This window comes from Pseudochaenichthys georgianus, chromosome 4, assembly GCF_902827115.2.
Source record: "Pseudochaenichthys georgianus chromosome 4, fPseGeo1.2, whole genome shotgun sequence".
NCBI classification, from domain to species: Eukaryota; Metazoa; Chordata; class Actinopteri; order Perciformes; family Channichthyidae; genus Pseudochaenichthys; species Pseudochaenichthys georgianus.
Window position 1 is genome coordinate 10,582,324 of NC_047506.1, and position 14,156 is coordinate 10,596,479.

Genomic DNA, 14,156 nt, shown 5'->3' on the forward strand with positions numbered 1-14,156 from the left:
ATTACAAAATGTTGGTGCACCTTGAGGGTTTTGTTTTTGTTACCTTTTCATGTTGATTTCTGTAGCATATTCTGGTTTGATACAGCAGACAATGAATAGACCTTTTTTATTGAAGACTTTTGACATCACTGGAAGAAAAGCACAGGTGATGATGATTTAATGAATTACTGCTGAATTATTTGAACCACTTCAGTGTTAAGATCCTGTTGTTGCACAATCTGTTTTACTGTTATTAATAGAGCAGTTTCATTAGTACACCTGTGCTGTTCCTCAATGATAACTCAAATAATGTGCTGTGAAAAAGTAATATTGGGCTGATATATATATATATACATACATATAGATGAGCTCCACTTTAAGAATAAACCCAGCTTAATCTGGTGGCTTTTGTTTTTGTAGAGAATAATCTAATCTGATGAGACATAAATCACGACGCGTTGTATCACCTTAGCAATGATGAAACCACATCTCCTGTGCCAATCAATCTTCAATCCACTCATGCTCTCCATGTGACATCTTTAAATCAAAGTCCTTTGAGTGTGCTTGGTTTAAATGGCATTGTGTTTTTCACTTTATTTTATTCACTTCACATAAATGCAGTTTATTCAAGCATTCAAGACAGCTGTTTAATTGTTTTGTGGGAACACAGAGAGAGAGCAGAAGATATCCGGCTCATCATTATTCAAGCTGCTAATAGTGCAGATTATTACCCACAATCCTGCTGCTGCTGCTGCTGCTGCTGCCTGATTTTCACCTACACTCAGAACTGTCAACACTATTACGTGTGTGAAAATGTTTGCTGCACTGATGGATATTTCAGCCCTGATTTGACTAAACTGAGCATCCGTGTGTGTCAAATGTCTTTTAATATGAGTTTTTCACAAAGACATTTTGACATGACTGTAGGAAAATCCCGGTTGTAAATAATAAAATGAATGATGACTGAATTACATTTCAGCTGCTTTAGTCCAGGGTCCTGATACTGTCTTACTGGGACTCTGAATATAAGATGACCTTTGTTAATGTCTGCTGTGAAAAAGAGGTATTACTTGATTACCCTCTGGTTAGATAATGTGTATTGCCTCTACTTCTACTACCTCTACTAAATGTTACCGCCTCAGTGGAAGACCAATCAATGTTGTTGCAAATATAGTCGACTGAAGCAATACATTTTGAAGCGGCCCGAGTAGGCCGCTTGAAAATGTAATGTTTTTGCTGAATCCAGATTGTCTTTTGAATTAACGGCATAGCCGTGGGAACATGTTTCAAATGGGGGGTGCTGTGGGGATGACACCAGGGCCGGTTTTGACCAATTTGCTGCCCTAGGCAAGATTTTAGCTGGCAATGAAAAACCTCTACAAAAGACCACTACACTACAAACAGAGAAACATATTGATATGGTGGACAGCTTATATAAAAAGGCTTCAAATGTATTTAGTATTGCATGAACATGTTTTAATTGGGGGGTGGACTTCACATCCTCTAGGGGGGTCCCCCCGGGAAGATTTTTGTTGAACATTTTAAAGTAAAATGCTTCAATCTGGTGCACTTTGAGTGCCCAATTACTAGAGACTGATCTAGGGGATACAACTCTAAAACACCCATATGAAAAAGATCGGTTTGCATTTTAATAATCAAATAAGTATGTGAACATAACCGATAGCCATAACGATAGCCTATATGTATTTGTTATTGGCTAACTTGTTTTATTTTTGTGGTTCATTTATATCTTATTTTATCAGTTAACATTTATTTATTTATGCATATTTTTAAATCTCTCCAGTTTTAAACAATATTTTTGGTTTACTGTCCTATAGTATACATTGGAATGATTTCAAACCTGTTTTTATTTATCCTAATAATTATAAAGGAGTGCCTTGGAAATATTTGTTTACATAAATTGTGATCAAAACGTTTGAGACCCACTGAGACAATTTAGACTAAAGTGAACTATCTAAACACTCAGAGTCCTTCACCTCACTGAGCCTCTCAGTCTGACAGGACAGCTCTCCCTCCACATTATTGTAGAAACAGCTTCTTATATCCGTTAGCGCAGCAGAAGCTAACAACATTCCCCGCCCGTACCGGTGCACCCCCTCTCTCTATCTCTCTCTCTCTCTCACGCTGGCTGTGAGCTGCGGGCGCCTGATAAGCCAACATCCCCCACTTCCATCACTTACAGCGCCCAATCGTACGGGGCAAATGGAAAATGTAACCGGGGTGAAAAGAGTGTTATATTTACTTAATTATGAATGTTGTTAAATCAAGGCTGAAAATTCATTGTTATTTTTTTTAATTATATTTTTATTAATCTTGTGGAAGTGCAGATCCCCTGTCCTCCACCAGGGGGTGCTGCAGCACCCCTACTTCCCACGGCCCTGAGTAACGGTGACGTAGTTTTGCGCAAGGAAGCTATGGGCACCCAGTTTGTGAGCTCTAGATAAATCTTGGATATTCAGACATGATCATTCAAGCCTGAGTAAATGGCCAAAAAATGCAGGGCAGACAGAGCTGAGTCAGCAGCAACAAAAGCCGAGAATATGGCCCGTGGAGACCCTGTGCCTCAGAACCCCACATGCAATGCATCCTGGGACATTTAGGCATTACCAGGGTGCCACAATTAGTTTCAATATATCACCTAATGTATGAATGTATTCAATTAACCACAGGTTCGGGGAAAGCTTTTTCAGAATATTTCCTTTGTAAAAGATAGGCTATATAATATTTGTGGTTATATTTTACAAACTGTATACAAAACAATATCTGCTAGGGCATATTTGACCTAATTCTAAAACTGAGAAACAGACAAACGTTGACAACTGATCAAAGTTATAGATGATATGAATAGACACCTAATTTCATAGAGTTCAAGTCAATGCCAGCACACACTTTGTCAACCGCTCTGCGTTTCAGTCCTTTATCAAGTCGTTTCTGAACTTCAACTATTTTTAACTTTAAGTTAATCAATGCAGAGGTGAAAAGTGTAACTGGAATTGACCTTTTTCTTTCAAATTAGATCCCCATGTGAATGTATTCCCTGCACCACAAAGAAGACAACGCAAGAGGAGTGTGTGTTTCCTTCCAGTCAACATTACAGAAATATAATAAAGGCTATAGGACATCAGAGTGGAGTGAGGCGAGATCAGGGAGGAGGTGAAGCGCGGCGCTGCTCTTGTTGTCTGACGCGGCAGCAGACAGCGACGCCAGCAGCCCCGCCAGCTCCTGATGCACTGCCGACATGGCAACTGTTCCCCTTAGCAACTGGCGCTAAAACGACAGAGCCAGGAGAGACAGCGCTACAGTCGGTCAGAGTCCAGCCGGAGGGACAGGACACCTCCACCTGCAACAGGGCAGTAGTGAAAGGGTTTTAAAAAACGGTCTGGAGGAAGGACCCCTAAGGCAGAGTTCATATTTTCTATATTTCACTTTCTTTTCACTTTTTTTTGTCAGGATAATATTTCTAAGTGTTGTAATAATCATTTGGGCCACAAAAGGCACCACTACCATATGTTAAAGCTACAAGTATTTATTCTTGCTCGTGAGTTTGTATTAATGCACTTTAAATACAACGCACAAATGTGTTTAAGTTTTGTAAAATACTGTCACGTCTTTCATTTTTGCTAGAAAGTATATTTATCGAAGCTAATCTAACGCTTTTAGTCCTATTAAAAACATCGGGTAGTGTTGCACTTCAGCCTGTGGTGTACCAAATGAGTATTAGGCTACATCAACAAAAACTGGTGAGAAATAATTTTCTAAAATTAACCTGATCAAAAAAAAACCTCCCAAAAGGTTGATCTGTCTTATCAGATGAAACATATTTGAACAAATGATAGTCAAACATTTTTTTCCACCTGTCATAAAGTTAAGAACATAAGATTTTGGTCTGATTTGTTTCTAATTTGCCTCCATAGACATTTATATTGGTCTAAAATATGTACCTGATCTTTATCAGCTGATATATTTTCCAACAGGTGGCACTCCAGAGATGGAGCATGGCAGCAAACAGCATGAGATGTGGCCCCGCTGCTCCCAACACAACGCCTCCGATCACTGCCATGTGGACGGGAGTCAGCTGAGATCCCAGCAGCAGACCACAATGTGCAGCCTGTGGTGGAGACACAAACAACACATCAGTAGCTGCTGGCCCCGCCCCCTTTGGAGCACTGCAAGGCAAACAGTAAGGTCTCCTCTCTACCGGCAGATACTCAGCTAAACACTGCCGTGATTAAACGCCATATCATGTTACAAACCACTTCAAGGATTATTTCTGAAACAGTATGGAGCTCAAATGCTTTTTTTCTCGCGGGTTTACTACAAGGTGACTTCCTTTTTTATTTCCTGCTTTTTTACACATAGACTACTCTCTCCAGTAGCCTACAGGTTAGCTCTGAGTGTTAGGAAGCTTGCTAATTTAAACAAAGACCATATTACGGCCAAAAGACGTCGTGCATTGTTTGTGATAGCAACTTTCTGATAGGGCCGTGGGTGTAAAGCCAGCCCACATTTCCGATATTACGTAATATCGGCAGCAGATCTGGATCAGCTCCGTTGTACCCCCGTTTTTAGAGATGTGGGTACGAGGAAAAGAGAGAGGGTTTTATTTTCTGACACTTTGTGAGTTCCCTGAAACACCGGGGACACATATTTATGTATAAAAGACATCAAAAAGTGCATTTTGCATGATAGGTCACATTTAAGTGTAGAAAATACAAGAGCAATTAAAAACAAGGTTACGAGGAAAAGTGTCAACAGTATATGAGTATTTAGCCTTAACCCTCCTGTTATATTCGTTTTTTGTAACAGCAATAATATTCGTGGGTCAATTTGACCCAGTGCATGTTTAATTATCCAAAAATGGTCAGAAGCCCCAAAATCCAGATGATTTTTTTTTTTTTACATAATTTGTACCTTTTATTACTATCAATAAAATCAATATTTAGTGCAATTGTGTTATTCACCCCTCACAGATCATGATTCCATTAGAATAAGTCACTCGTTTTTCTCAAAACATATACATTCAAACACATTTTTCTATTTTCTTTTTTACATTGGAAAAACCTTGATATAAAATACATTAGTTTAGCATAACATAACATGTTTTAAATTAATTTTAAAATGTTCCAACTTGTTTTACAATTTGTTGATAAATAGAGACGAGACACGTCTTCTGTTCAGGGTCAAATTGACCCGTTCACTTAGAATCAAGCCAAATGAGTCATAAGGATTTGTATTGAAAGTGTTTTATTGTAACATCAATTAAAGGTGGGGTAGGTAATTTTGGAGGAACCAGCCCGAGTGCGCTAGAATTTGAAAATACACAGCCGAAAAAAATCTGCTACTTCCTTACAGAGCCCCTCCTCCAACACACACGAACGCGCACTTGACCAATGAGGGCACAAGATAAGTTTGTATGGTTTGTGCACAGATGGAAGGCTGACAGGCAGGTAGGCCATCCAGTTATTTTAGCCGGGCCGGCTAAAATAGCACTTCAGAAATTCAATGCTATCGGGATGTTAAGAGCATTCCATGGAATATAACAAAAAGTGTATCTCGAGCCGGTTTCTCAAACTTACCCACCTTTACCAATAGTGATTAATTATCATACTTGGAGTTAGTTATGTTAACATAGAAAGAAAGAAATATAGTTAGCTATTTCAGGGGGGAAGATATCTGAAATATGATATTTACTGTAATATAAGGTCTAATGTGGTAGTAATGTTTATAATGAGGCCTTGGAAGTATTTCTATCCATTCTCCATGAATGATTCTCAGGCCTGCAGTGACCCATTTACCTCACAGTGATCATAATAAAAGTAGAGGCTGAGGAATATAATGTTAACTATGTGTTTGGAGAAATCATTTTCCTTTCAGGGGGATTGCCATGGCAACTGGCATAATTGACCATGATGTTCTAAAAGCAGCCACGTTTGAAGCATGAACTTGGTGTACCGTGCTTTTTTCTAAAGGGCAGTACACACAAAGTACAGCACACGTTTGACTGACTTCAACACACTAAGAGAGAAACATTTTAAAGTAGGTGGATGTTTTTGGAAATATTTTATTTGCTTTCTTAATGAGATTTAGATGATAATTGATACCATTCTCATATCTATCCATTCATAATAAAGTAGGAGGCTGGCATAAAGACTGGAAATGGCGGTTAATTGATAGTCTGTTTTATGTTTAAAGGTTTTTCCTTCCACCAGTGCATTTGTTTAAGATTTGAAAGGGGGAGACAGAGGGGATGACACGTGGCAAATGGTCCCATGGTCCACTGGTCTGAGCCCCAGTTTAACGGGCCGCCAGCCCGTTAAACCCAGTCAGCTTTAGAGCAGCCCTTTTATTGTCTGTTCTGTCCAAAGTTACAAGCACCTCTAAAGCTCACAAACTAACTTGTTAATAAGTGAATGACACATATACCTTGTTGGCAGTCTTTCAACTAAGGGTGTATTATTCAGAGGAGTGTGGATAATTATTTCAGGAGCAGATTTATTTTCTTTTTAATTGACTATTTTTAAGGTCAATTTACACAACATCCAATTCCAACAAAATTGTCTCTAGTTGCATTTTTTTCTTCCAACCTTTAAAAACACTAGGAAGGGTTTGGTGTCAAACATAAGTTATTCTGCCTGTCACCACCCACATCATTTGTCTACAGTGCTTCTGGTTGTAACTTCATATCTTGTGAACTGACATAAAACTACTATCACACTTATCTAAAACTTGGCAAGAAACCAAATAAGTGTCTTTTACAACATTTCTAAAAAATAATGCTTTAAACTCCACATAGCTGTGACTCACCGGTGAGATGGTGCTGCGTTGCGACACACTCAGGGCTGGCATGGACCTGACACTGCAGACCACCGATTACACAGCACCGCGCCACAGCATACACACCTTCTCCCCCCAGAGCATTAAAGGCAACACACTCCATCTGCCCGCTGCTCTCCTGTAACCACATATGAACGGTTTAGATTGGAGTGTTTTTTTAGTGACAATGAGATGGTAGTTTGGACTCACAGAGATGGTTTCTCCAGCATGGACACCATCAGAGGTGTAGCTGCTGCAGCTCATCATCTCCTCCCCCAGACGACAGCGACTGACAGCCTGGTCAGAGCTCGTGACCCCTGACCTCTTGGACCACACTGATCGACACAGAAGCTCCTCATCTGCACACCCAAACAGACACACAGTTTGAACTATAAGTGATGCTGTGTTTTGCCTGTGGTTGTGTGTAAAATGAAGCTTTATACATCACTAACTTGCGCTGTTGGCAGGAGGCATGGCTGCTACCAGATTGGGAGAAATTAGACGATGTGAGTCGGGCAGAGAGAGGAAGTTGATCGTGTGGCTGATGGAATAATGCAGCATCATCTGCATTACCTGCACCGGCGACACGTTCTGATTGGAAGAGAGGATCACAGCTGCTATACCTGCAGGTGCACAAACAAAAATAAATACTCAGCCGTTTTATTTTTAGTAACTTGTGATTTATTTAAGTTGTATTTGTGAGTGTATACCTGCAGCATGTGCAGCAGCCTGGGAGGTTCCACTCTGGGATGCAAAGCAGGTGCTGCAGTCACTGCTGGCACTGACGATGTCGTCGCCGGGCGCGAACAGATCGATGCAGCGGCCGAAGTTGGTGCCCCCCGCTCCCTGTGACATGAGCTGGTCCACTGAGTTTACTGCCCCTACTGTGATGACCTGCACACACAGACACACACACACAAAATAAGGTAAGAGTGTGTGTGAATTGTCTATCAGAAGCTTTGTGTTAAGTTGTATGTTATCTCACAACAAGTTCTTTACTCCCAACCTTTCAAAAATGGCAACATGGTCCCTAGTAATACACATCAAACTATCAATTCATGAACCCTTACAGCGTCATTTTTACACGTGTAGGCTGCCTCTAGTGGATGTAGTAATTTTGACGAGAGTATAAAAAGTGACAATGTCTTTGTAAATGTTTCTGGTTGAAAGGTGGCTCCAACAAACAAGAAGAAGACTGTTTAGTGTTCTGTGTGACACCAAAAGTGCAATTTTCATACTTGTTCTTATTAACCCTAACCCTAATAATTTTAACAAATATTTTCGTTTGAATCCACAACGTTAACCATGCGTCTATTGGACTACACTGCATGTTGTACAATTATGCCAAAGGGTACCTGTTAGGGAAATATTTTCCAAGGCCCATAGCTTTGACCCAGTTTATCAGTTACTGTCCTGACTGAGCACAGGCACTTGTAACCTTGGCTGCTGTGCTCTGTGTTTTGTCTCCCTGTTCCTGCCTGTTGGCGTCAGCTGATAGAGGTGTTATGATTCTATCTTGTTATGCACAACGTTGATTATTCTCTCTGAACTAGCTAAATACACGGGTCTGGAGTAGAGTTCTTCAGAATTGACGTGGCAACTCTACCGTGAAGTCAGAACCTCTGGCTCTTGGACTTGTTTTGTGAATTCTCCGGCCAGCTCCTAAATAAACAATCAGTGTTTGACATCAAAGCTCCATTTCTCCCCGTGTCTCCTTCCTGAGTCAGTGACACCCACTGCATTGCTGCTACACAGAAGTTTCCCCCACAGTACCCAGATGATAAAAATGGACTCCAAGGTGTCCTGACCGAGCATCTGTATGTGACGTGTTGCAAAGAAGACGTGTGCAACCTCAGGCTCTGAAGCAGGTGAGTAGAGGCAGGCGTCATCTCTGTAGTTCCCTGCAGCGGCGATGACCACAGCTCCTTTAGCCACCATGTCCCGACAGGCTGCGTTCAAAGACCGGCTGAAACCACCAGAGAAAGGCAGCAACACAACCACAGCATCCACGGGGCGGGCCAGAAGAGTGGATTGGATATACTCGAGACCTGGAGAGGGATGTTGAGAAAAGAGAGATGTAAATCCTGCAGCTGCAGATGTAGTGACCCTTGCATTCCCTTTTCAAATAATGGTTGTATGCAACAGCAGTTCCATTTCCACACCTGCTTTCCATGGAGAATTACACTGTGAATGGGCTCAAAGTGATTTAATAAGCCATAAAAAGAGCTGCTGGGCCTATCGAAGGACAACCAATGGATAATGTTCAGTGACATTTGTCATAAAACATAATCCCAACAGTGCAACGGATCCGAAGGTGTCCTACCTGCCAGAGCTCCGGACACGGTCCCTTTCCCCTGACAGTTTAGCACACGGACCAGGTTAACACCGGCCCCTCGAGCAACACCAGAGTCCGACCCACTCACCACCCCTGCAATGTGTGTGCCGTGACTGTCACACTGACTGGCCTGCAGAGGAGAACAGTTAGACATACATGGGAAACTGAGAGTTTTCTATTTATCTTCAATGACATATAAGCAAATTGGTGTGTGCAACCTGTTTATGAACTCTGACTCCATCCTCCTCAGGGACGCTGTTGAAGTCTGTGATGAGGACCCGTCCCTCGATCTCCCTGTGAGAACTCTGAACACTGCCGTCCAACAGATAGACCAAAGCCATCCCTCCGTCGTCTGCAGAGGGCAGAGTGTGTGGATTTTAGATATTACTTTAGATCTGTGTGTGTGATTGACATATTGACACAGAGGCAGACTCACTGGGCGGCCGGTATGTTCCGTTTTCAGAAGAGCCGCCGTGAGGCTGCAGTAACCTCTGCAGGTTCCAGGGGGCGCTCTGAGCAAAGATGGACGAGTCCTCCTCGATGTAGTGGACCTGAGGGAGCTTCAATGCCTGTCAGGAACACAATCATTATATTAATATTAAAAAAGAATCATAATACATTTTATTTAATGTTACCTTTTATGGCACTCAAGGTCACTTCCAATTATACTAAATCACTAAAAAAACATCCGATCAAATTAATAACATGTAACAGCTAAAAAAAACATCAATAAAATCAACGATAACACAAACATATATTTTAACAATTTTTCAAGAGTCAAAGGCTTTATTGTCAACTACACAATAGCTGCAGTGTCTGGCAATGCAAATCTTAGTCCCATGCACCTCCAACATTGAAACATAACTATCTATAAGACGTAACATAATACAAATTGTGCACAAGGATATAGAAATTAGGAAGTGAAACTGAATGTTGCAAGTGACTAATGTGCAAGTAAAGGCAGAAATAAGGAAACTTTATATATGTAGAACACAAATAATGGGTAAAAAATAAGATGCATTTGTTGCAGTTAAAAATAATAAGCTATTTAATAAAAAAAATGCTTCTAAGAGCAGCTTTGATTTCTATAAAAGAGTGCAGGGTCCCTATGCAGATGAGCAGTAATGGAAAGTGATTTCCAGAGTTCAGTTTGGGTCAGACTTTATTGAGTGTCTCAAATAAAAGCCTGCACAAGGGAGTTAATGAGAGTGAAACCTCACATACTGCCCCGAGGACTGGTTTCATGTTTTATTTTTTGAGTGAATCAAAGAGGATGTAGGCCTAATTAGGATGCGTGTTCACAGTGATCAAAGTGTCTATGGTGTGATGAACATTTTGGCCATACTTACTGTGATTCATAATGTATAAATCAATTGTATGAGAAGCTACTTTGACATCGTAACAGGGACTCGAAATTGCTTTTATCATGAGCTTTCCTGCAGGTCTACCCTTAGCCCCCTATTATTCTCCATGCCCTTGGACATTATGAAGACATGCACTCTTATCCAGATATCATGTACATATATGTTCTTAATGCTTGATACTACAGACATGTCTTTCATTATGTGGAAGTCTAGAATATTCCTACTGTAGAAAATAATAACTCCAAATGAGAGTTAATTGGCTCATCCTCGTTATTTATCTTTTACATTCAATTCTGTTACATGTTTATTCTCGTTTTATAGTAATGTATGTTGCTTTATACAAAATACCATCCATTTAAAATAGACTATCATATAAATACTGTATCTAATAATACTTAGTTATTTTGTATTTATATATATTTTACCGTTTTTACAATGCAATATATATGTTTTCCTTTTTGCATTCACATTAAATTAGTTGTCAAGAAATCCTGAATTGGGATCAATAAGGTAAATCTAAGAACACCTTTATTTACCCTAACCAGGTTTCACAGGTAATCTCAGCAGCAGCTCGCTGACAGGTGAAGTGTTACCAGGTGAAGGACGTCGCTGCTCATCTTGACCATGAAGCCGTGCAGAGCTGCAGAGTAAGTGTGCAGGATCTCCAGCAGCTGACCTCTCCGGGCTGCTTTGGCTCTCAGTCTCCTGATGGTCCTCTGCACGTGAGAGCCATGCGTGCCCTGACGCAGTACGATCAGGTACTGACCATGCACGCGCCACGCTGCCTGAAGCACAGTGGAGAGAAAATAAGAGTAAAGTGATCCGTCCCAATGCTCACAAATGGATTTTTTTTAAATGTCAGTATTATTACTTAGTCTTGGAAGGTACATATCATTTATTTTCTGCCTTTCTCCAACATTTCTTTCTTTTTCTGGCAACGTTTGTCAAGTATATTATAATTTAAGTCTGCTAAGCATTGACAAAAACACATAGGATATAAATAACAATTATTTCAGCATAATGAGATGATGAAGACCTCAAACATGTCAGGTGTCAACCCAGACTGAAGAGAGTGGGTTGCAGGTGTACACAACCTCGTGTAAAACAGGCGGTTACGGGTCGTTGGATAATCTAGATGCGCTTCAATGCCCCTGACATGATGATGGTTACCTTGTTGCACTTGAGGAACTCAGCAGTGGGCACAGCTCGGGGTTCGGGTTTAGTCCCGTCCTCCCTGAACAGATCCAGGATTATATCGTCCTCGTCCGGGTAGTCCTGCGCGCTCGCAGCCAAAGATGTGCACAAACAGAGCACCCAGCCAACCCAGGCTGAGGTGCGTCGCATTCTTCAAACCTCTTGGATTGTTTCAGTTAAATGATCAGTATAACTATTACATTACACTGATGAGAGTTTCTATTCCAGTCTGAGTTGTGCAGATGTGCGGAGCCTCCGACAGCTGCGCGTCCTGGCCGTCAGATAACGCCTCCGATCATTAATTCTGATTTAAGGGCGCAAACATAAAGAAAAACGATCGATTCTTATAATATAAGGCGGGGACTGCTGACGTCTCTAGGGCTCACGCCACCGCTTTTAATCGAATGATTGTCCTCCGTTAAAACACCTCTCACTGTGGAGGAGTCATGTGTCATGCTCCCCCTGAAGCATCCTGTGCACTCGTCAATCTCAAACTCTCTCTCTCAGTTCAAGTGCATTCATTCATGCTGTTTTCGGCACTAAATCTGAACAATCAGAGTTGTGCATGCAAATACTTGTTGATAAACTCATGTTGCGTCATGTGTGCAAAGAGGCTGATCATGGTGAGCTCATATTTGTTATTTATTTTATTTATTATTATTGTATAGCCTTGGCCTATAGTTTCAGTCCTTTTTATTCAGACTGCTTTTGCTGGAATGCCCAAACTCCTAAATCACTATAAAAAGGTATCTTTGACTTATAAGGGCTTTGTCAAGTCTTAACATTGTTATTGTAGTAAGAGAGTTGCAAGAGTTCTCTTGGATAAGGCAACAGTGTTCTCACACAAAAAGTGCTAATGTGAAACTGCTCAGAGCGTGGACCAGTGGCGGTTCTAGACCAATTTGACTGGGGGGGGCCACTGGGGGGCCAGTTATCTTCTGAGGGGGGCACAATAAAGCAGGACGAAAAAGAGAACTAGACAGTATAAAGTAATTGCGCATCAGAAAAACAATACAATACAGTTATTGGTATTTGTTTCAGTACACTTATTTATTTCAGATAGATCTTATAGTTATTACTGTTAGCTTCAGCTTAAGTTATAGTGCAATGTTTGCACTAACACCATATTTATATAAAAATAAAGGCAATGAACAGTTACATCTCTACTTTACATAAGGGTGTCTGCACAATCTCACATTACAGCAGCAAAATCCTGCGGTTTTTGGCAAACCGAGTACCAGAAAATATATATTTAAAATAAAATAAAAAATGTCATTGTTAGGGGGGCCACAGGGGTGTCAGAGGTCAGTGTTAGGGGGCAACATTTCTGATGGGGAAAACAGGAAAGCCAAACATGCTTACACTAAATGTACTTTTACCCCAAATATGTGACCATTATGGTGCACATCTGGCATTGACGAGAGGCAGAGGGCAGAAGTCACAACAATGTCACTATGGAGATAGAAAGTTGACATTGTCCATCTCTGAATTCCCAGTTATGTAAGTAAACCTTGAAAACAAGCGAATGAAAGACTGTGAAAGATATGACCTAAAACGTTGTTGCGAGAATTGTGTTTGCAAACTGTTATTTGTTTTCTCATCCTGTTAGTAACATTGTTGTTCACTAGGGGTCCTGTTTCTTTCCACATAACACATTTAAGAAGGGAGGGTGTAGTGAAGGAGACTGGATAGGAAAAGCTCCAGTTTGAATGTTAGCATTTGGTGTTGCTGGACCTGTGTTTCTGGACAAGAGATCTATATATCTGATATAACTGATTTTGACCATTGTGACTTGCAAGACGCCTATTTTAAGAGAGGGCAACCTTAAGTGGCTGTGGACAACTTTAATGACATTATTGGGAAAACAAATGTGCCTTAAAGTGGGTAAATGTGTCACTCACTGCCCAAGTGCACTATTCACACACAATGTTTCTCTTTCATGCAGTAAATAGTGCATCTTCTGGAATACACATAAATGCATCTGCATGAACTCCACACTGACACAAAGTAGTTATCATTCACTTTCATTAAAACACAAACAAACATTTGAAAGCATTAATGTTCATACAAATGCACCAGAGGATCTCTTCCCTGTCCTGAGAGCAGTGTGGAGGAGTTTTTTGATTTGACAGATGAGGGTCCTCTGCAGGTGTCCCTCCCTCAGAGCAGGTGCAGTGTGGGACAGCTGTGACTCTTCTGGGATTCGTGAAGAAGTCTGCTGCTTCTCAACGGTTGGCCACTGAATCCTGGCAGAGCCTCAGCATGACTACAATTAAACCAAGAGTGGGAGAGACAGAAATAGACATCTGGTTCTAGTGTTTTGTCCTCATTTTCTTACTTTTTTCTAATCTGAGGGAGGCTTTTGCTGAGCATGCATGTCTGTATCTGGCTGCTGAACATAAGAGTTATAACACACACACACACACACACACACACACACACACACACAC

At 40.9% G+C, this 14,156-nt stretch overlaps 1 protein-coding gene across 1 annotated transcript; it reads right to left on the reverse strand.

Annotated features, from left to right (window-relative positions):
- Window positions 1-547: 547 nt before the first annotated feature.
- On the reverse strand, window positions 548-12,169 carry pcsk9 (proprotein convertase subtilisin/kexin type 9). Its single transcript, XM_034080357.2, has 12 exons — window positions 11,683-12,169; window positions 11,106-11,297; window positions 9,585-9,717; window positions 9,367-9,500; window positions 9,137-9,278; window positions 8,665-8,861; window positions 7,524-7,707; window positions 7,266-7,436; window positions 7,024-7,172; window positions 6,805-6,952; window positions 3,942-4,108; window positions 548-3,340 (listed from the first exon to the last, which is right to left on the reverse strand). Exons 1-12 carry the CDS (start codon window positions 11,854-11,856, stop codon window positions 3,143-3,145), a joined length of 1,989 nt encoding a protein of 662 aa, XP_033936248.1. The 5' UTR covers window positions 11,857-12,169; the 3' UTR covers window positions 548-3,142.
- Window positions 12,170-14,156: the final 1,987 nt, after the last annotated feature.

Bases quoted from the DNA above. Each gene is read 5' to 3' on its own strand.
- pcsk9 (XM_034080357.2), bottom strand. From the start codon at position 11,856: ATGCGACGCACCTCAGCCTGGGTTGGCTGGGTGCTCTGTTTGTGCACA. The intron at 11,298-11,682 runs GTAACCATCATC...ACTGTGCTTCAG, and splicing joins AGTTCCTCAAGTGCAACAAG to GCAGCGTGGCGCGTGCATGG. The intron at 8,862-9,136 runs GTAGGACACCTT...ATCCCTCTCCAG, and splicing joins CGTGTCCGGAGCTCTGGCAG to GTCTCGAGTATATCCAATCC.